The sequence below is a fragment of the Muntiacus reevesi genome, chromosome 1, assembly GCF_963930625.1.
Source record: "Muntiacus reevesi chromosome 1, mMunRee1.1, whole genome shotgun sequence".
Taxonomy (NCBI): domain Eukaryota; kingdom Metazoa; phylum Chordata; class Mammalia; order Artiodactyla; family Cervidae; genus Muntiacus; species Muntiacus reevesi.
In genome coordinates this window covers 238,188,549-238,211,928 of record NC_089249.1, presented here as the reverse complement: position 1 = coordinate 238,211,928, position 23,380 = coordinate 238,188,549, and the positions used below count along the sequence as shown (strand labels likewise).

Sequence of the window (23,380 nt, the reverse complement as noted above, 5' to 3'; positions counted from 1 at the left end):
TCTTCCGAACTGGTCCCCACCACTCCTGTGCTGCCTGGGAGGACAGTGTTCTTGCCATTTCTGGGAAAGATCATTTTGAGTCTTGGTATCCCTACCCGGGGTGAGTGTCCAAGGCGATCACAAGCCCGGTTCCCAGTGGAAGCAGAAGCCCTTGGTGGCTGCCACCTCTGAGATACCCATAGCCCAAGTCAGCAGGACTCCAGCAGTGGATGGCCCGGACCCCCTCATTTTGGATCACTCAGCATCCCTCGAGGCGGGTCCCTGAACGCCCTGCAATTACTCCCACTCTCCCAGGAGCCAGGGGAGTAGGGAAGGGGATAATTAAAGAGGAGGGTGACAAACCCTTCTTTATCACCAAGAATATCTCCACCTCCTGGAGACATCTGTACACTCTCTCTCCTGATCACAAAGCTACTCACTTCATCACTTAACTCTTTCAGCAATCTGTGAAGTTCTGGTTTAAAGCAGGGCGTGGAAGATACTGGAACAAGAGGATGTAAGCTCCAGGAGGGCAGGGGACTTGCTTATGGCCACATCTCCAGTTGTTAGAACAGCGCTGGATACATAGGAGGTGCTCAATAGGTATCTGCTACAGGAGGGAACTAAGAGCTTCTTGCATGTAAGGACTTGGTTGTAGTGGTTTAGTCCTTAAGTCATGTTCGACTCTTGCAACCCCATGCACTGTAGTCTGCCAGGCTCCTCTGTCCATGGTTTCTCCCAGGCAAGAATACTGGAGTGGGATGCCATTTCCTTCTCCGGGGGATCTTCCTGACCCAATGATCGAACCCATGTCTCCTGCGTTGGCAGGCAGATTCTTTACCATTGAACCAGGGAAGTCCAGGGATCTCACTATATGCTATATTATAGCGACTGTTACTACCTCATTTTACAGTCTAGGAAATAGGGGTTTAGAGAGTAAAGAGGTCAAAAACTTACTAAATAGTGGAGCCAGGATTCAAAGCACCAAATGGGCAAATATCAGCATTGGGAATTCAGGCAGGAAGCGAGAGATCTTAATTTCCAGTGATATGAACATGAGAACAATTTCAATACAGGAAAGGGCTTTACCAGAGAAGGGTGAGAGGAATTTGTTGTTGTTCAGTTGCTAAGTCATGTCCAACTCTTTGTGACCCCATAGACTGCAGCATGCCAGGCTTCCCTGGCCTTCACTATCTCCTGGAGTTTGATCAAACTTATGTCCATTAAGTCAATGATACATCCAACCACCTCATCCTCTGGGGAGAGGAATACCATGCAGCAAACTTTCAAATCAAGTGCAAAGTCTAGATTCTTGGGGCCCATGAAGATACCATGCAGCGTGCTGAGACTCACATGGGCGTTCTATCACATAACACGGGGTACTGCAGCAGGAACCACTTAGGAACCCAGGCACTGAGGGAGCACTGAGGGATCGGTGCTCCCGGAAAGGGGGAGCCTAGTCCCTGCAGGGACCTGAGTAGTAGTCAGGGTCTGGGTCTCGGGAGGCAAGATGGAGAGAGCTCTGGGGTGGAAGTCATAAGGCCAGGTTCCCCACCTTTGCCCCTGTACCTGTAAGTTCTCATGCAAATCTCTTCTTCTTTCTGGGGCTCACTTTCCCCTTCTATACAATGAGGACTGTTACTTCACTGTCTAGAGTGACTCCTGGGGTCTATTCACCTCTAACACCTGTATGATTGTACATACAAATCAGTAGTTGTAGGGTCACAGCATCTTGGAGACAGTCCCCTTGCCCAGTCCAACACAGGAAACCCTGTTTCAGCTTTCCTAGCAGATGGTATGAGATTCTGCTGAATAGCTCTAGGCTAGTGGTTCTCAGCCCAGGCTGATTATGCCTCCTAGGGCAACGTCTGAGATATTTTCGGTTGTCACAACAATAAGATGTACATTATGCATTTAGTGGGCAGAGGCCAGGGATGCTACTAAACATCCTGAAATACACAGGGCAGTCTCCACACCAAAGAATGATCTGGCCCCATATGTCAACAGCGCTGAGGTTTAGAAACCAGCTCTAGGCAAAGGGGATTCATTACATCTTCAGGCAACTCCTGGCGTGGGCATGTGTGGCTTGGACAAGCTTGAGAGGAAGCTATGCTCCTCATAATAGCCTTTCTGACCTTCCATTTGCCTTGCGAAGAAACCAGGAGGAAGGTGTCTCCCAAAGAAATGCCCTCCCCAAGATGACTATTCAACTGCAGATGGCTAGCACAGAAATTCAGCCAACAGCGATCACCAGTCAAGTGAGTGCACAGGGGTCAATGCCAGGGCTGAGGGGCCGATGTCAGAGGCAAGGTTCTCAGGGAGGTGGCCAATGGCTCAATGCAGGCTGGAGGGGGCCAGCTGCAAACAGAAGGCTCAGGGGGTGCAGGGAGGGAGACCAGTGAGCTCGGGTGGGGGTGGGGACATCTGGGGGGCTCTGAAGTGGGCAGTGCCTCTAACTTGGCCTACAATGGTAGGATCCAAGGGAAGGCACAGAGGCAGGGTGGTCCAGGAGGCCTGCGGGTGGAGAGTGGCCCCCTGGGGGCACCAGGGCCATGAGATCATTCAAGGGTGAACACCGTCCCTGCCAGAAGGCCCAGCCTGGCCTGTCCTGTGGAGAAGGCAATGGCACCCCACTCCAGTACTCTTGCCTGGAGAATCCCAGGGACGGGGGAGCCTGGTGGGCTGCCGTCTATGGGGTCGCACAGAGTCGGACACGACTGAAGCGACTTAGCAGCAGCAGCAGCAGCAGCTTGTCCTGCCCTGATCTCTCACCTCCTGCTGCACCGTGGCCACACTGGCTCCTCTCTGTCTTCCACACTTGCCATTTCTTTACCAACCCCCCACCCCTGCACCCCCACCGCCAACCAAGAGGCTGGCAGATTCTATGCCCTTAGGCTGGCTAATTCCATCCCTCCCCTCCTTCCCCAGTTAACACTCACTCCTCCTTGGAACCCCGGCCCCTCATCAGGGACCCTCCCAGGCGCCCCTCTCCACCCCATCATGTGCTCTCACACTTCACACTCCTTCCCTCCGTACAACTTATCACAGTTGACAGTTATCTGTGTGACTACTGACCATGGTCCACCATGGATATCAGAGCCATGGGTATTGGGTTGGAACTCACTGTGGACCCTTCAGAGTCTGCATCTGATAGGTATACGAGAGTTTTTGAATGGATGAAGGAATGGTTGCAGGTTGGCTCTGGCAAGCTGAAGTGCTGAGTTTGTTCAAGGCAGATGGAGTAATCACTGAGAGTGTCTTAAATACTAGGCTGAAGTGTTTGCACCTAACTAGTGGGCCCAGCGGAGAAGGCAATGGCACCCCACTCCAGTACTCTTGCCTGGAAAATCCCTGGATGGAGGAGCCTGGTAGGCTGCAGTCCATGGGGTCGTGAAGAGTTGGACACGACTGAGCAACTTCACTTTCACTTTTCACTTTCATGCATTGGAGAAGGAAATGGCAACCCACTCCAGTGTTCTTGCCTGGAGAATCCCAGGGACGGGGGAGCCTGGTGGGCTGCCGTCTATGGGGTAGCACAGAGTCAGACACGACTGAAGCGACTTAGCAGCAGCAACAGTGGGTCCAGAGGTCTCCCAAAGACCCCTCAACAGGGCTCTGCTGAGAACACTGATGCCTGAGAATGATGGACTGGGCAGGGGATGGAGGACTGAACAGAGCCTAGAGACTAATTAGGAGACTGGAGCAGGAATCCTGGGGCCAGAGGGCTGGACCCTGGGAAGTGGCAGAGGAAAAGCAGCTCTGATTAGTTTTTTGGCAACTCTTGGTTCCCTCACATTCCTTTTGGTCCTTCCTGAGAGGGGTGACCAGACAGTGGCCGGGTGTGATGCTCTGAGATGTGGAGGGAGGGGTGGGAGAGGGAGGCGGCAGTAGGTGCTGTGATGGTGCAGACAGTCTGCAACCCCGCCATCCTCCTGTTCTCTGACCCCTTGGCCTGAAGGAGCTCAGCCTCCCACCTCGAGGCAGAGCCGGGGGAGTCTGCTCAGAGAGAACTGCCAGGGAAGCGGGCCAGCGAGCAGCGGGGGGAGGCGCACAGGGACGGAAGGCAGATTACATGTCACTTCACATTAGCCACACCGGCAACTTTCCTGAACCACCCAGAGAGGGGCGAATTAATCACGGTGTTGAGGACAAGCCAACAGCACAGACAGCCCTGGGACGGAAGGAGGCTGTATCTCCTTTCCTGTCGTAAGCGGAGAGGAACGCCCCCCCGAGGGTCAGATTTGCTTACCTGTGAGGTACATCTCCTCCCCCTCGGTGAACATCTGGTGGCAGCGCACACACCTGGCGCAGGTGGGGTGGTAGTGCTTCCCTCCCGCCTACGGGAATGAAAGATACAAGAGGAGGTCAGCGCTGTGGCTGCCGTCCAGCAGGGCAGGTCGAGTCTGAACATTCCCTGACTCACTAGTGTCAATGGCATCTTCACGGCCCTGAGGCTGGCTGGGATCTACCCAAGGGAGTCCCCCAGAACAGAAGCTTGGTGATTCCATACCATGGGCATCTGAAAGCTTTCTGTGGACCTGTCTGGACACCGTCACATCTATTCCAGCAATGAAAGAGCCATTTGGAGGCCTCTGGTCCTACTGCCTTATTTCCTGATGAGAAAACAGTCTTACTGGAAATGCTGACGTCCCAGCACTTCCCCAACAATGGGACCTTACCCCCAGTGGTTCAAGACATGTTTTAAAGGGATCCTCAGGTTTAATAACACTGAATTCATGGGGGAAAAAAAATGAGAGATTTCCTATTCAATCCTCTATCTATTCTTTTGACTTTTTTTTTCCAAGGAGGAAAAAAAGGAGTTTTCAAGGAGTTTGGTGCAGAGGATAACATCTGTCCAAACCTTACTAATCTACCTTTTAAGGAATGAGAGTAGGTAAGAGTCTTGAAGCTGCCACTAGAACACCATTTTTTAGTTACTGGCAACATGGCTAGTGATCATGGTTTTCCTGTTATGTTACACAAGTTTTCTTATTTGCAAGAGAGCCAACTTGAAGATAAGATAAAGCATTAGGTAAGAATGAATACATGAGGCTCATAGGCATGGCAAAAATGGTGAGAGGGCATGGGATGGACACAGTTTTAGGGCTCACTGGACAAATAAGGAGACCCACAAAGCCAGGACCTGAGGGGAAGTCTCAGACCCCCAGGCCAGTCCCATAACTACTGTGCTTGGGAGCCTCTGCCCCAATCTGGCATTGATGAGCCCCCTTCCCTATTCCCACTTTGTTTCCCTATGCATTGTTTCAAGTAAAAATGGAAATGATCTGAAGCTGAGAACTCCTTTCTAGGTGGAAGAAAGCGCGTTGGAGAAGGTTGTGACTCAAGGTCCCACTGGAAGCCAGTAGCCATGTGGGAGCTGCTCCCCGGAGGGCAGACCGTCCTGACACCGCAGCCTAACCGAGAGGACCTGACCCATGAGGACCCTTCCCTGGTGGCTTGAGAACTGCTGTAAGGAGGAGCTTCAGGCAGCAATGGGGCTGGAAGGTGGGGCTCCTTTTGAAGGTGTATGTTTCAGGTTAGGGCAAAGTTTTTTGGGGGGATATGTTGTTGTTTAGTCGCTAAGTCGTGTCTGACTCTTTGTGATCCCATGGACTGCAGCATGCCAGGCCTCCCAGTCTCTCACCATCTTCTGGAGTCATTCAAGTTCATGTCCACTGAGGCAGCGATGCCATCCAACCAACTCATCCTCCCTTTTGGGGGGATATGATGGATTCTGGGATATTGTTAAAGGACCCCTCCCCAGCCATCACTTGGTCTGATGCGAATAGGTTCCTTCCAGTTAAAAAATTGTAGGGACTTCTGGCCATCATTGGTTAAGGCTTCGCCTTCCAATATAAGGGAGGGGGTGGGTGTGGGTTTGAGTTCCATGCCTAGTCAGAGAGCTAAGATTTCACAGCCCAAAAGTCAAAATATAAGAGCAGAAGCAATACTGTAACAAATTCAATAAAGACTTTAAAAATGGCCCACATCAAAAAAATCTTAAAAATATTGAATTATAATTGCATAATGCTGAAGGCTTATCCCTAAATCTTGTGTGTGTTGGGGGCGGGTACTTGGGCATGGGTTTATCTATTTGGGAGATACTTGATTTATTCTAAAAATTAAGCAAGAGTATGAAAAGGCAAGCTTTTTAAAAAAGAAAAACAATACCAAGTCCCTTTTTTTTTACAGTCTTGGTTGTTTGCATGGCTCCCACTAATGAGAGAATGTCCTTATCGTCACCAAAGCAAACTGTGTTCAAACTCTGGAAGGACCTGCTATTTTCCCAAGATGTCGTGGGACTGATTCTCCCATACCATGACAGGGATAATTGTTTTAATTAGTAGTCTCTTCCTACTTTGTGTCTCTTTATCATTTCAATTATAGATCTGTTTCTAGAATGGCAACAGTGGGTTGGCAAAACTGAAGCTGGCATCTTCCTAAATGTCACACCCTGGCACCCTGCTCCAGCCGAAAGAGGCTCTGTGCACATCTCAGAAACTCTGCCAAGGATGGCACAGAAGCCACCTGAGGCAGCGGGAGGGAGGCCACGTGGCCGCCGGTGCCGGCATGAGGGGAACCGGTCAGGGGGACAAGATGAGACATTCTGTTCGCAAGCCAAAGTCCAGAACATAGTGTTCAGGACACAGAATCAGTAGCTGGAAAATGGGCCCTCTTGGCGAGGATTGAGAACCACAAGCAATGTGAGGCAGGCAGCATAGTCCCCAGGGCTGAGATTCTCCCCAGCAAGGACACAGACCAGCGAGAAAGGAGTGTGGTCGGCGCTCAGCATGCTGAGTTCTGTCACTGAGGAAGGGACTGTGGGGTGGCCTGGGGTGGGAAGGGGACATGGAATTTAATTAAGTGCCTACTGTGTACCCAGAAACATACTGGGCCCATAGCAAGGAGGCTGTTGTTTTGGTCTGGCCAACAGCCTTCCTCCTTCCTCCAGAAACAGCATCAAGCTTTTCCTGGGTGAGAATGACTATCCGTTCCCCATGTCAATCCATGTGGTTATTCCAACTCTATGGTCACGGTGACTGGTTTGGAGACGGGCCTGAGGTTCCCCAGTGACAGCCAGTCCCAGGATGCTTGCTGAGCTATTAGAAAAGAGAAAGCTCTCCTTCCACTGGAAATGCTGACTGACAGGATGGAAGCCTAGAGTGACTGGTGTCTGATTTCCCCATTATACAGGAGAGAGAATAAAGCCAACCCAGAAGAAAATTGCGCCAAGAGGGCAAGATATTCAAACACATTTGTGTGAGTGCTGGATCCAGCTGTGCCTGAAGCAAGGACTGCTCCTGCATTTTTCATTATGGGAGTTGATAAATTTCCTTTTTGGTCTGAGGTAGCTGAGTATAGTTTCTGTACTTGCAACCAAGGGAGTCGTGACAAGCTATAAAGGAAAACACACTCCGGTGTTTGTCCCTTACTCTCAGACTACTACCATACTCATAATACTTCTGACACCAGATGTGTGGGTTTTTTCCCTCTCCCACACCAAGCAATTCTCTGTGACAACAGCTGAGTGTCCTGCAATTTAATTGATTCTGATACTCTACCTGAACAGAGTGTCAGACCCCACAGGTTAAGGGCTCAGACCCATGACAATGTCTCCCCCCAAGCCCAATTTAGATAACAGTCATTAAGTCCCAGGTTGTCACCTATTTCTGACTGACCAGCATTAAACCGGGGTTCCCATGACCGCCAACTAGGGTTTATTAATATGCTGGAATGGCTCACAGAACTCAGGAAACAGTTATGTTTATTGGTTTGTTATAAAATGATAGAGATGAACATTTAGACAGAAGAGGTTCCAGGTATCTGGGGAGGGGCACGGGGCATCCATGCCCTCTCTCTGTGTACCACTCTCCCAGAACCTCGGGTGTTTACCCACCTGGACATTTTCTGCACCCTGTACTCATGGGATGTTCACAAAGGCTTCCTTGCATTGACAGGATCCATCATTAACTCAAGTTCTACGCTCTCTCCCCTTCCCAGAGGATGGGAGTCAGGGCTGAAAGTTTCAAGCTTCCAATCATGGCTTGATCTTTCTGGTGACCGGCCTCCATCTAGGAGTCCATGAGTCGCCTCATTAGAACAAAAGATGCTCCCATCGCTCAGAAATTTCTGAGGGGTTTAGAAGTTCTATGTTCAGGAACTGAGGTCAAAAACCAAATGTGAGAACAAAATATGCTCCTAATGTTCTTATCACTTAGGAAATTACAAGGGTTTTAGGAGCTCTGTGCCAGGAACCAGAGGCAGAAACTATTATATATATTTTCCATGATTTCACACTGGCATATCTACTAGGAGTTAAATAACAGTAGTATTCTCCATTGATAGATAAAGACTCAAAGAAAGTAATTTGCTTGGTTTCATGGCTAGAAGAGATAAAACTGAAATTCAAGTCTGTTTAACTCCAACTGTGTATTTTCTCGACATCCCACTGTGTCAATGGCCCTGGGGAACTGAGAGCTGTGGGCATTGGTGTGGAATACAGGAGGATGGAATCCTAGGTATCAGTTCTGTCTTTATCAGAAATAACGGCATATGACTTTGGAAAGAACCACATGTCTCAGGGTTCACTTTTCTCATCAGTAAAACAAGGAGGTTGAACTAGTTGACTGCTAAAAGTCTCTTCCAGATCTAAGAAAAAAAAAAAAAAATCAATACATCCAAGATGCTAATGGAGCCTCATACAATGGAATCAATGGAAACCCAGTCACAAGAGCTGCCCAAGAAGAGGGGGCTCCAACAATACTGAATGACAGTAACTTGGGGGAAAGACAGGTGCTGACATGATTTCAGAGCAGCCTGGAAGTGCTGGGACGAATTCCCATCAGAGGCTCTGGTCCTGTGTGTAACTGAAGTCTCTCCCTTCTGTAAAGAAAAGTCTGCTTTTATGATTTCTTGATGACATATGCCAGTGACATATGGATGTGTCTGGTGGTGAAAGTAAAGTTCAATGCTGTAAAGGAAAACATTGCATAGGAACCTAGAATGTTAGATCCATGAATCAAGGTACACTGGAAGTGGCCAAACAGGAGGTGGCAAAAGTGAATTGAACATCGACATTTTAGGAATCAGTGAACTAAAATGGACTGGAATGGGCAAATTTAATTCAGATGACCACTGTATCTACTACTGTGGGCAAGAATCCCTTAAAAGGATTGGAGTAGCCCTCACAGTCAACAAAAGAGTCCGAAATGCAGTACTTGGGTGCAGTCTCAAAAATGACAGAATGATCTGTTTGTTTCCAAGGCAAACCATTCAATCTTACAGTAATCCAAGTCTAGGCTCCAACTACTAATGGCAAAGAAGCCGAAGTTGAACAGTTCTATGACAACCTACAAAACCTTCTAGAACTAGCACCAAAAAAAGATGTCCTTTTCATCTTAGGGGACTGGAAGGCAAAAGTAGGTAGTTAAGAGATACCTGGAGTAACAGGCAAGTTTAGCTTTGGAGTACAAAATGAAGCAGGGCAAAGGCTAACAGAGTTTTGCTAAGAGAACGCACTGGTCATATGCAAACATCCTCTGCCAACAACACAAGAGACAACTCTACATATAGACATTACCAGATGGTCAATACCAAAATTAGATTGTTTATATTCTTTGCAGCCAAAGATGGAGACGCTCTATACAGGCAGCAAAAAACAAGACCAGGAGCTGGCTGGCTCAGATCATGAACTCCTTATTGCAAAATTCAGACTGAAATTGAAGAAGATAGGGAAAACCACTAGGCCATTCAAGTATGACCTGAATCAAATCCCTTATGATGATACAGTGGAACTGACGAATAGATTCAAGGAGTGTGATCTGATAGACTGCCTGAAGAACTATGGATGGAGGTTTGTAACATTGTACAGGAGGCTGTAATCAAAACCAGCCCCAAGAATAAGAAATGCAAAAACGCAAAATGGTTGTCCAAGGAGGCCTTACAAACAGCTGAGAAAGGAAGAGAAATGAAAGGCAAAGGAGAAAAGGAAAGATATACCCATCTGAATACAGAGTTCCAAAGAATAGCAAGGAGAGATAAGAAAGCCTTCCTAAGTGAACAATGCAAAGAAATAGAGGAAAAGAATAGAATGGGAAAGACTAGAGATCTCTTCAAGAAAATTAGAGATACCAAGGGAACATTTCATGTAAAGATGGGCACAATAAAGGACAGAAACGGTATGGACCTAACAGAAGCAGAAGATATTAAGAAGAGGTGGCAAGAATACACAGAAGAACTATACAAAAAAGATCTCCATGACTCAGATAACCACGATGGTGTGATCACTCATCTAGAGCCAGACATCCTGGAGTGTGAAGTCAAGTGGGCCTTAGGAAGCATCACTACAAACAAAGCTAGTGGAGGTAATGGAATTCCAGTTGAGCAATTTCAAATCCTAAAAGATGATGCTGTTAAAGATGCTGGGAAAGATTGAAGGCAGGAGGAGAAGGGGATGACAGAGGATGAGATAGATGGTTGGATGGCGTCACCGACTCAGTGGACATGAGTTTGAACAAGCTCTGGGAGATGGTGAAGGACAGGGGAGCCTGGCATGCTGCGGTCCATGGGGTTGCAAAGAGTCAGATACGACTGAGAGTCTGAATGACAACAACGACAACATGCCACTGACCCCCACTACTTGTGGGTGCCCCCTGCCCACAATTCTGCAGACCTGACAAGTGGTTCTCCTGAACGTGACCGTGTCCCACACCCCACAGCTTTTTCTCAGCCTGTATATCACTAATTGCTCTTGCAGAATCTGCTCAACACTCTGATTACTTCCCATCTTTTCTGGAGTTCTGTCCTCTCACCACCCCTCCCCAATTTTACCCAATCCTGCATCCCTTAGCACTCCTCCTCTTTTTCTGACTTCTCAGTCTCCTTCTGCACTCCTGCAAGCTGCCACTCCCCATGTTATCTTCAGCCCTCTTCTCTAAGAGGGCTGATGACTTTCAGGGTGCTATTCAAGTCTTAGCATTTTTGAGACTGTTCCCTGCAGGCCTGAGCTTTGTCCCTGACCTCTGGTCTACATTCTCATTGTCCTCTTGAAATTTTCCTGGAATTTCAACCACGCTTCTTCCCAAAGGGAATTCATGTGTTTCTGCTCAGATCAGTCTTTCCGTGCCATCTGGACTTCTGCAATGGCAACACCAGACTTCCTCTCATCTGGACTTGACACTTGGGTTCAACCTCTGGCCTCTTCTCCTTCGATGGCTGCGTCTACAAGAGGCCCCATGGTTGCAAAGCTACTGGAATTCAACTTCCACAGTATTGTAGACAGGCTGATTAATCCTGCCACTGTACCTCCCAAGTCCTTTTTGGGGGGTCAAGGTCTTCTTGCAGGTCTCCCGCTTCCAGTTTCCTTCCTTTAAATTTAGCCTGTGGACATCATGTTATTCTCCCTAAGGTGCAGCTCGAAGCAGGTCACTTCTGCTTGACCTTTCCCCAACTCCCCCTGCTGTCCTGCGCATTACAGACGCCTCACCCTGGTATCAGGCCCTCAGAAACCTGGGCCCAAATCCTCCATGTACCTCTGTTTCATGCTTTTTCTCCACATTGCACTCCTACTGCTCCTTGGAAATGCCTGATGGCTTATCCACTCTGTGCGTTTATCCTATTCTCTGATTCACTATAGTCTTTTAATGGAAATCTTAACAATGCTGTTCTTTGGTTTAAAATTCTCCAATGAATTTCCACTGCATTTGCTATAAAACATAAACTCCTAAACAGGCCTACAAAGCTTGATATGATATGCCCTTTATGATCTACTCCATCTTCCTCTAGCCCTGATTTATAGAACTCAGCCACACTGGCCTTTTTCTCTGTTCCCTGAAAGGGTTAGGCTCATTCCTCCTCTAGCCCTTCACATGGCAGCTTCCTTCTCACTCTCAGGGCTCAACTACAGTGCATCTCCTCAGAGTCCCTTCCTGGCTGCTACACTTTCTCCTGAGCTGAGGCTGTAGGATCCTTCTCAATGCACTGCTGACTCCAGGCAACCTCGGTCTCCTGGCCAGATTTGTCAGAATTAATGATTCTGTTCGTAAGCCCTGACCTAGTCTGTTGTCCCTCAGCCACTGTCAGATGAGAAAATGTGGACCTAGAAAGGCAAAGATACTCACCCCAAAATCTGAGCATGAGTAAGCAACTGAGTCAATATTAGCACCCAATTATTTGTACTCTTAAGCTACTGTTTTTCATTTTTTGAGATTTGAACAAAATCTGTACTTTAGTTAATAATACAGTATCACATGTTAATTTCCTGTCTTTTTAACCAACAATATTTCTTTATATTCTCAGAACTGAATTAGGAGTTTCAAGCCTCATAAAAGTTATTTTAATCACTAATAACTTTTCTAGACTTTTAGTTGTGATTCTAGATGACAAAATACATGAAACTATGTATCAAAACTATCAAAATTTTGAGTGAATATAAATTAGAAAGCTTTTGTATACATATATATAAATATAATGTATATATTTTAGAAAACTATAGAATTTTTGCCTAGCAAAAAAATTTATGACATTTCGATTCTACTTGTTTGACTTAGTATGAATAGAATACTAGGCCACTGCTTTTCATTTGCACCAAACTCTTTCCTGCTTCTGACTCCTCAAGGTGGGTGGTCCCAAGGCATAGGAAGACAGCTGCCTGGGCCCAGGGCGTGGGAGGGAAGGCCAGGAAGGCCAGCGAATGGGGGCTCAGGCAGGGGCTCAGCAAGGGTGCTGCAGGTTGTCTGTCACTGGCAGAGTGAGCTGTGCATCAGAAGCAGAGGAAAGTTGTTGCCATGGTGATGGACCAGCCAAAGAAGGGCTTAGGGAGCAGGCTGCTAGACAAGCTGGTTCATAAATCAGCACATTACCGAATGCTTAAAAAAATAAAGGCTCTATCCTTTAGGCAGGGCAAAGAAGAAAATCATAATTGTCACTCCCTAGTAATCTATCTGGGTCTGAATCCAGAGAAACAACCGACATTTCTAACACAACATTTTTTGAACAAGGAGTAATTTCGTCCAGCTTCTCATTTGGGGGGTACCTAGAGAAGCAAGGTTATCTGCTCAAGGTCATGTAGCAAGCTAAGCTGAGGCAGAGAAAGCAGGGGAGGGAGAGGCTAAGGAAAAAGGGGTGTGGGGTGACTTTCCCCTTCTTCAGGGATGACTCTGCGGGGTCACAGGCCATCTGCTCAATCATCTTTATAGTTACTTGTACCCACTCACCTCCAAGACTCTGCCGCTGATGTATCGGTCACAAGTCTCGCACTTAATGCCAAACTGGGAGTGGTAGTCAGACTCGCAGTACGGAACGCCATCCCTGCAGAGGAAATCCACACAGGAAGAGGAAATTAGGGGGGTCCACGGGGGTGTCACGTGGAACTTCCCAGACCCACAGATAACTGTGACTGGACCAAGATTAGAAGCACTCAGGTGGCTGTTCAAAGTGAAAACTGCCCAGACACCCCTCAGATCTACAAGATCAGACAGTCCCTGGGGTGAGAGGGCTGGGGAATCTGCATCTTGACAAACTCCCCATGCATGCCTGGGAAGCACTGTTTCCTGCTGGCCATGAGGGTCCCTCACTCTTTTTTCCTTGCTCTCTCCTCAGATTTTCTAGACCTACTCTCTTCCCCTTACCCTAAAGGACTCTTTTAAAAGGTCATCTAAAAAATAAAACTTCCATTTAGAACAGGTATTATCTGCATTTGGCACACTGCAAAGGCACACGGGGAAAGTCTGCCCCCTCCTCCCAGTCTCTCCCTGTTTCTCTTTCAGGAGGTCATCAATGTGATCAATTTTTTGCATATTCTTAAGGGTTCCTCTTCTAACAAAACACTGGCACAAAAAGAATCATATGACTGTGCTCCTGAATCAGTAGAAAACAGGAACCCTTGCCCTCCCCAATCACTTCCTAAGTGCTCCATTCTTGCCCAGTGCTTAGAACTTACTGGGCAGTAATAAGATTATTGTTAGTTATTCTTACACTATCCCTACTACAGTAGCCATTGCTATTTACTGCTTGGTATGTGTCGGGCTCTCTGATGGTATTTTACATAGCTTGTTTCATTTAATACTTGCCGCTGTCCTATGAGGTTGAAATTAGTGTTCTCCCCATTGTGTGGATGAGAAAGTGAAAGTGAAGTCGTTCAGTCGTGTCCAGCTCTTTGTGACCCCATGGACTATATATAGCCTACCAGGCTCCTCCATCCATGGGATTTTCCAGGCAAGAATACTGGAGTGGGTTGCCATTTGATCTAGTGCTAGTTCAAATCCACAAGCTCTGATTTCTCAGCAGGCTGTGATGAGAATTAAAGGATGTGGCTCCAGGGTGTCCCAGGGCTCAGCAAAGCACCTGTCCTAGGGGATCCCCATGATGACTGACAGGAGTCCCCAAAAGACGTTTGGGCTCAGCTTCCAAGGGCCAACATGGAGATGACTGGGGGCATCAAAGCACTCAGCCCAGCTCAGGCCCGGCCTAGCTCTAGGGCCCAGATCTGATGACATCTCTCTGAAGTGCCGATGACATCTTCTGTATGGAACAGAACTCACTCACAGGCAGAGAGGCCTTAGACCAGGCACATCCATGCTGCTGCCCTGCGGGGACTGCTAGGAGCCTACCCTGGGCAGCAGGGCCATCAGTGTTTCCTGAAGGAGAGGCAACATTGAGGACTGGTGCTCAGCAAAGTCACGAGGTGACACTGTTGTTTGTGGGTCCATGAGACAAGCCTCCCTCACCCTCAACCCTTTTATACTCTGGGGGGTGCAGGGGGATAAAGTCATTGGTCAGCAGGTGGGTGCAATGAACCAGCAAAATTTGGGTATAAATGCCAACACCTCCTAATTTGGATCCAGGGAATCTGCATCTTGACAAGCTCCCCATGCATGCCTGGGAAGCACTGTCTGCTGCTGGGTGAGGCCTTTGGGAATTTGACATACATGATTCTAAAAAGAGGCAGAGGGTAAAAATTAATCTTTACTGGGTATTGATTAGGTACAAAGCACAGATCTCTGAACCCTATGAGCGTTCTTCTTCTCAGCTCTGTTTCTATAAATGAAGGAACTGAGACTGGGAGAAGCTGAGTCTCTTGCTGAGGTCAAGTGGGCTGGACTTCTGACTGGGGCATCAACTCCAGAGCTGGCGCTGCTAAGCACCTTCCACTCTGCTGGCAGATGGATGAAGAGCCCAGAGCCCGGCTGCAGAGGCTCTGGTGGTGGGTAATCTGGGTTGCGTGGTGGGTAATCTGGGTTGGACCTGCTCACAAGGAGCTCTGAGCAGACCCTTACTCCCCCAGAGAATTTGGACTTGAACTCACAGACTCAAGGACTCCTGGCTGGCATCTCACCAAGGGAACACCTTACTTGGCAGGCACAGAGGTACATGCCAAACTCCCACCAACATGCGTTCAAAGCGCTCAGGCTGTGACCTCAACTCACCTCTGCAGCCTTGGACTTCACCTGTGCACACACCCGAGTTCTAGCAAACAGGATGGATGTGGCCAGCACCTCCCTGTCCTTGCCCAGGCTGAGCATTCTGGCTACAAGCTTTCCTTCTTTGCATTTTCAAATCTTATACACCTTCTCAAGGTCCAGCCCAAATATTACCATCTTCCATAAAGCTCTCACATATTCCAGATGCCACTTCTGCTAGTTAGAAGTGAACAGTCATAGCCACAACCTGTGGCTTAGACCTATGACACAGACAAAGGTCGTTCGGCTAGTACCTACCTCCCTTTTTGACAGCAGCAGTACCTTGCCTGCATTCTGGGAACCACCCCTTCCCACTCACAGTTACAAAGGGCTGCTCTCTGACTCAAGGGTTTAGATCCTTCTGGCCAGTGACTGGTCAGGGGTGGGCATGTGACCCAATGGAGGACAAATCAGAGGCAGCTGTGGGACTTTTGCTGGCGTTCTTGGGAAAGAGGCCTTCCTCCCTCTTTGCCAGGTTTATGAAGCTGCTAAAAACAAAGCTTGGAGTTGCTGGTAATCATCTTTGCTACCAGTTGGGGAGGTCCTGCTTGAGAATGAATCAGACACAGAGGAAGGCAGAGCTGAGAGAGACAAGAAAGTCTGGGGAGAGGGTGCGGCTTCTGAAGGGCTAATGACAGCTTTAAGCCTCTGGATTCAGCCATGCCAGAAGCCAGGAATGCCTTCCCATGAGTCAATAAACTCCCATTTTTGCATTCAAGGGAGTTTGAGTTGGGTTTTCTGTCACTTCTGATTGGAAAGGTCTTAAAGAACAGAACTTCTCTTGAGCTCTGAATCACATGTACCCTGGAGTCATCATTTTTTATGCATACAGCCCATCTCTCTTATTTCTTGATAGCAGAACCATGCATGCTACAACTTTAATGCTCACTATATCCTAGCATCGGGTCAGAGAGTGATACTAGAAAATGTCTGGATCATAGTGTAAAAAGTTCTGAGGGCTCGTGGCCCTAATTTTTTTTTTTTAGGTATTTGAGTATGTAAATATGGTCATAAGGACCTGGCATAAGGGGCCTTGTCTAGTGTTCAGTGTTGGGGCTAGGCCGTGTCTCCTGACGACTGTGTGTCCATCATCTCTTATCTCATTTCATTCAACAACTGTATTATCGATGTTGGGTCAGGCATTGTGCTACAGGCCGTAGTCAATTAAACAAAGTCCCACCCTGGTGAGGACAGACGCTAAATATAATCACTGCGGCAATAACTTCCTGAGACTCAGTTTCTACAGCTTTTCAAATAGGGGTTAACACCTCATGGGGGTAGTCATGGGGCTTGATGTGATAATTTGTACAGAGCAATTAGTACAGTCCTTGTCCATACTAAAAGCTCAATAAATGACAGCTAATATTATTATCCTTATTAAACAGGTAACATGGTTAAGTATACAATCGCAAATGGTGTTGGCCTACCCGAAGGAAACCAATAGGGCAGATGAGGGCCGCTGGGAGGGCCAGTGTGGAGGGCCTGTAAGAGGTGGTATGAAGCCAGTTCTGAGGGGACGGTATGGGACCTGAGACCAGAGGAAGCGTAGGAGCAAGCATGCTCAGAACAGAGAAGCATCTCAGAACAGGGGAAGCGCCGAGGGAGGGCCCAAGGTGAGTGGGGTGCTGTTTGTGGCTGGAGTGCCCAGCCGGACAGAAGCGGAGGGAGATGCTGCTGGTGACTCAGGCCAAGGGCCACGTGGGGCCAGGCCTGGGGCGTGCAGAGGTCAGGCGGCGGGGCAGGGGAGAGACCTACTTGCTAATGTACTCCCCGGTGAGGATGACGCTGCAGGTCTGGCATTTGAAGCAGCTGACGTGCCACTGCTTGTCCAGCGCCAGGAGCGACTGGCCATGCTTGATCTCCTCCTTGCACCCGGCGCAGTCTGCAAAGACAAGAGGACCCAATGAGCAAAGCACCTTGGGCCCTGGGACCCCTGCTGTCGTCTCGCGCCCGAGTCTAGGCAACCCCTCCTGAACGCTGGCTTTTCCGTAACTGCTCCCACCCAGGCACCAGCACCAATCGAGACCACGTCAGGTAAGGCAAAGGCCAAAGGCACCTTGGGAGGTGTGAGGGAGAAAGAAAGGCCTCACAGGGTTCCTCCAGAAAGCTCCTTGCTGGTCATCCTGACCTTGGTTCACCCAGAGAGGACCCTGAACTGCTCCTAGCCTGTTCTCAAGTTGCTAACAAAGCTCATGCAACTCTCGGTGACCTGGGGAACTGCAGCATCAGTGTCACCTGGTAAACTGAAAATGTATAGAAGTATGGGCCCCAACCAGATCAACTTGATTTACAACGTTGTATTCATTTTAGGTAATAGCAAAGTGATTCAGTTACACACACACACACCCGTAATATATTCTTTGTCAGATTCTTTTCTATTATAGGTTGTTACAGGGATTAAATATAGTTCCTTGTTATACAGTAGGTCCTGTTGCTAATCTATTTTATATGTAGTAGAGTGTATCTTTTAACCCCCAAATCCTAATTTATCTTCTTCTTTCTCCTTTGTTAACCGTAAGTTTTTCTATGTCTGTGAGTCTGTTTCTGTTTTGTAAATCATTTGTATTATTTTTTTAGGTTCCACATATAAGTGATATCATATGATATTTGTCTGTCTCTGACTTATTTCACTTACTGTGATAATCTCCAGGTCCATTCATGTCGCTGCAAATAGCATTATTTCATTCTTTTTTATGGATGAGTAATATTCCATTGTGTGTGTGTGTGTGTGTATATATATACACCACATCTTCTTTATCCATTATCTGTTGATGGACATTTAGGTTGCTTGCATGTCTTGGCTATTGTGAATACTGCTGCAATGAACACTGGGGGGCATGTATCTTTTTAAATTAGAGTTTTCTCCAGGTAAATGCCCAGGGGTGGAATTTCTGGATCATACGATAGCTCTATCTTTAGTTTTTTTTGAGGAACGTCCATATTGATCTTCATAGTGGCTGTATCAATGTACAATCTCACCAACAGTGAAGGAGAGTTCCCTTTTCTCCACAGCCTTTCCAGCACTTGTCATTTGCAGACTTTTCATGACAGCCATTCTGACCGATGTGAGATGACAACCTCATTATAGTTTTGATTTGCATTTCTCTAAAATGCAGAAAGTTTGAGCAACTTTTCATGTGCCTGTTGGCCATCTGTATATTTTCTTTGGAGAAATTTCTATTTAGTTCTTTTAACCCTTTTTGACTGGATTGTTTATTTTTTTCATATTGAGCTGCATGAGCTGTTTTGTACATTTTGGAAATCGAGTCCTTATCACTGAATTTTATCAAGATCTCCAAGCCCAGCAGAGTTTGAGAATCCCTGCTCCAAGCTTAGTTTCTACTTTTTCTCACCTTTAGGTTCGTACGCTCAGTGGTTTGTGATTTGTGTGCTTTTGGTTAAAACTATTCTCTTGCCTAGCACCATGCTCAGCACACAGTAAGAACTCAGAGCAGATGTGCTGAATGAGCAGCCCTCCTAGCACTCAGGCACAGGATAGGACTTACCATGCACACCTCCTCCCTTATGTGACTACAAGCCAAACATCTGCCTCCCCAAGCAGTGAGGGTTAAAGACTCTGATGAGATTGTTCCAGGGCAGAAAGGCAACCTTGCTCTCCATTTCCATCACCCTGGACCATGTGCTGAGGCCAGCAGAATGTAGGGGGGCCCAGAGGCTGCCTGTTGCTCAACAATGTCTAGGGAGGGGCAGGAAATGGAGGCAGGGTCCAGGGTACTTGGGAGATGCTGGGAATTCAGGCTTGGCCGATCGGATGTCCCACTCTGGAGGAGGAAAGGGTCAAGGGGCAATGTTTACCAGAGCACAGGCCTCCTTCTTGGCACCAAAGGCAAATCCACACTTGGGAGCAGTAGAGGAGGAGAGAGACAGCACAGCAAGTTGAGAGATTGGCTGAAGCTCTCTCATCCAGCTGGAAGCCAGTCCTGGAGAAGAGATGAGGTGTCTGTGTCTCTAGGAAGAGGGTGTGTCCAGCAAGCTGTGGAAAGTCTGGGCCCTGATGAAGTGTGTGTACCAGTCAGCTCCCACAGTCCACGCCTCTTGGCTACACAGCACCTTTCTAATGTCTCTTAGCACAAGCTGGGGGCAAGAAGGTTTCCCATTGCAAAATGCTTCAAGTCCCAGGTCTTCAAATGGGGGCTGGCAGAACAGATTTAGGATTTCTTTCTTTTCCTTTTTTTTTTCTCCTGGAATAAGTCAACTTCCACTCCATCCCAATCAGCATAGTCTTCAGAACGTCATTGTTTAGAGGTCAGTACCCCCTCTTCTTTTATAGACAGACGGCCTCTGAAGTGACTTGTCTGTGCTCTGTATGGGAAAACCCAAGGGCTCAGGCAATCTGGTCCAGTTTTCTAGGCCACAGGTGCTGAATTTGTGTCTCTGTGGGCCTTCTCAATAGGGTTAAATGATCCTACAGAGGCTCAGAGTTCACATCAAAGTCCCACACAGCACAGTAACCCTCAGCATTCTCAACAGGTGGGCATATTCCTCTAAATCACTGTCTCCTGTGGTGAACAGCTCACCCCCTCTTGCCTTTAGACAGGGAAGACTGTCATGATGGCCTTTTTTATATGAAGTTGAGGCCCGAATTCTTGTGACACCCCCTATTTTAAGCAACCAAGGATTATCTACCTCTTACCCTAAACGTGTTTCTTCAAGTCTTTTATGACAACCACAGTTTCTCTATTCTCCTTTATCTCCTGCGCTTCACTTTTCCTTGCTTGATGTGGTCTGAGCAAATTCACTTGTGGATTCCATGGAGATAGACAAGTTACTGGCTAACACCACCATTGTCCATCTTTTCAATAAAACTTACTCAAAGAGTTGCCTCCTTTGGTGTCCACAAAAGATCTGAGTTCCATCTCTTTAAGTTGCAGTGACACATCTGAGATGAAAGTGGCATCTTGAGTTAAAGTTTAGGAGATGGTACAGTATAGTGGTTAGAGGTTGAGCTGAGAGGTTAGAGTGAGTGGAGAGAGGTTGGCCAAGGGGAGAATCCCAGCTCCCCAGCTGACTAGTTGTACAACTGTTAAGGTCCAGCTTCCTCATCTGAACATCTTCCTTACACCACTGGTGTGAAGATGAACTGAAGTCAGGCCTGGAAGGACTGTGCACAGTGCCTGGCATGTATGTACCCAATAAGTGGTTCTTATCATTATTATTTCACATTCTCATGGCTTCTAACTCATACTCTGTGCATTATCCAATCTCTGATATGAGGTCAGAAGCAGCATGTCTGCTGTAGGGAAGACCTGCTAATTCCTCCTGAGAATTCTGGCACACCTATCCCACATTTCTTTTTTTTCATATTATATTGTTCATCCTCCACTCAACTGGCTTCAGATGAAGGATCTTTACCAGGATCTTTTCCCCCCTCTTCTTCCAACTTTCACTTATGACCAACACTGGAGCCTCAGGCACTGCATCCAGGAGCCCATGGACCTGGTGTAATAAGCAAGGTCAGGACACACCCTGTCCCAAGTGGATTCTGCCCAGCCAGCTGTCCACTCCATTCCTCATACATTCTTCTTTATTCCAAAATTACCACCTTCAGCTGGCAATAAGCATGATGCACCTGCTCCTCCTAAATCCCTCCATTTACTGGAATCTCTGAAGACCCCAGACAGTTATTTTTAGTTTTTTCCAACTGTGTCATTCATTGCAGCAAAAATAGGTGGGTATGTAAGTCATAGCAAGCTCCCCACCTTGTTTTAGGCAACTAATCCAGAAAGACAGGACCCTTCCTATTAGCAAGTCATGTCTCTGGTATGGGGTATTAAGGGAATAGGCTCCAAAGCCAGACTTGCCTAGGCTCACACTCTGGTTCCATTACCATTATCTGAGTGACCTTGACACTCTTAGAGTATCTGTTTTCTTATCTAAAAACCATTGCTCTTGTCTCTCTCAATAGAATTGGTTGTAATGATTAAATAAGATGTTATGTATAGAAAAATTAGTGCGGTGCTGACAGTAGCGATAGCAGTGGTTTTGATGATGGTGGTGATGGTACTGCTGCTGCTGATTCTTTGCAGTGAGGTCTGTGCAGTGCCCGGCACTAGGAACAGTCAATGTCAGCAAAGGTGATGGTAGTGTCGGTGATAGTGGTGGTGGCGGTAATGGTATTCAATAGATGCTGGTGGTTGTGGAGATGGTAGTGGTGGTGGTATGAGTGGTACTTACAGCGGTGATGGCAATGGTGTTGGTGGAGGTGGTGATTTTGCTTCTGCTCCTGACTCTTCTCAGTGAGGTCTGGGCAGTGCCTGGCACTAGGAATAGTCAGTCAATGTCAGCAGTGGTGATGGTATGTTGGTGATCATGACGGAGGTGATAATGGTGACTGTGTTGGTGGAGATGGTGGTGATGCAGCTTTTGCTCTTGATTCTTCTCAGTGTGGTCTGTGAAGAAACAGTTCTCCTGCCTGTGATAAATAACATGATTCCCATCTCTTGATAGTTCCCAAGTATTCTTCTTGATCTCTTCTGAGTAGATACTGCTCCTGCTTTTCCACAGTGTCTTGACATTTCAGGAATGAAACTTCACACTCCTCTGGCTCAAAAACACAGCAAGTTTTTCCTCCTTCATTTTCCTTTTCCAAGCTATGTTCTTCATCTTAGCACTCTTTTGAATCTTGTTTTAGTTCTCTCCATCCTTGGGGAACTCAGAAGCCCTTTCAACTTCCCCTCGAGTCAGGAGACTACTTTGTGTTTGCAGCATGGACAGTGACCACTTTTGGGGAAAGAACATTTCTCTGAAACAGAGGCCCCATAGATCCACACATTTATGTCTAGACTTCGTGAGTAGCAAGATGAGCCATGATCCTAGGCATTCCCCTGGAGACTGCCCACATGCTCACTGTTCTTCTGTACTGACTCTTCCTTCCCTTCTTCCACCTCCTGATCTGAAGAATTATGGTGGAGACATTTAGTGGCCTCTCCTCGTGGACATGCTCCCATGCAGGCCTCCAGCACTCACCTTAGGAAATCTTCCACCTGCCTGAGATCCCCAAGGCACACAGTAACACACAACACAAGCTGAGTGAAATAGCAGCAGATTCAGGAATTTATTCTCAGTTCTCCTCTGGCATGTTTTCTAGATTAGACCGCCAAGCCAACAAAACTCCTCATTTTATATTTAGAGAGCAGTTTATACACTATGATATGTGTTAGTTTGATTGTCAAATACAGATACATTTGCTTTCCACCAAGTTGGGTAAACTGAGCCACAGGGAGGCTGCATGACAGGTGTGCATCACACAGAAGGAAGATAGCCTCCTGACTCAAGCTGGCTTCTCTCTATGACCTCACACGTGGTCTCTCTGGTGTCTGGGTACCTGAGCAGCATCAGCCATGGTCCTGTGGTCCTACATCCCAGCATTCCAGACTTGCTGTCATTCTGGATGATGCTTTCAAGGAGTTATGAAGGTAACTTATGTGCACTCAGCCTCAGCCACCTCGATATGGAAACCTGTTCAGAGCAGCAAATTTTTCTTGGTCCCCATCAAAGACACTGAAGGAAGGTCTGGGAACAGGTCTGAATCAACTGAAAGGAGGGAAGGATGATGGAGGGAGCCGCCCCCCCCCCCCCCCCAACAGGCTCCTTTGCTATTGGAGCCTCTGAGAGCTGAGTCCTGCTGACTTGGGGGATGTGGTTCTGTGCTCGCCCTTCTCCTCAAGTGGACACAGCCCCAGCATGCTGACTCTGCTGGTGCCGTGGCCGCAGCCCCCACATGGCGCAGTGATGCAGCACAGGATGCTAATGGGCTTTCATTGATTCTGCCGACAAGGCCAGTGAGAGTGTCATGTAACACGAAAGAATGCTGGAGCCTAACCTGGCTTACGAGACCCTGGGTGTGTGTGTGGGCACATGCAGTGAGCGGTCCGAGAAGGGCGTTTTGCAACAGTGATTTAGATACCTTACAGCTAGACAAG

At 47.6% G+C, this 23,380-nt stretch overlaps 1 protein-coding gene across 2 annotated transcripts in view; it reads right to left on the bottom strand.

Moving 5' to 3' along the window:
• The window catches only part of ABLIM3 (actin binding LIM protein family member 3), a 133,142-nt gene that overhangs the window by 45,745 nt on the left and 64,017 nt on the right, over positions 1–23,380 (bottom strand). For both annotated transcript variants that reach the window (XR_010660916.1, XM_065918871.1), the window contains exons 6-8: positions 17,193–17,319; positions 13,194–13,287; positions 4,229–4,316 (exon numbers count right to left, since the gene is read on the bottom strand). Coding sequence is in view for 1 of the 2 variants with exons in the window: in XM_065918871.1 (XP_065774943.1) it covers positions 4,229–4,316; positions 13,194–13,287; positions 17,193–17,319 (309 nt within the window). In the remaining variant the exon portion in view is untranslated. The remainder of the gene's footprint in view (positions 1–4,228; positions 4,317–13,193; positions 13,288–17,192; positions 17,320–23,380) is intronic.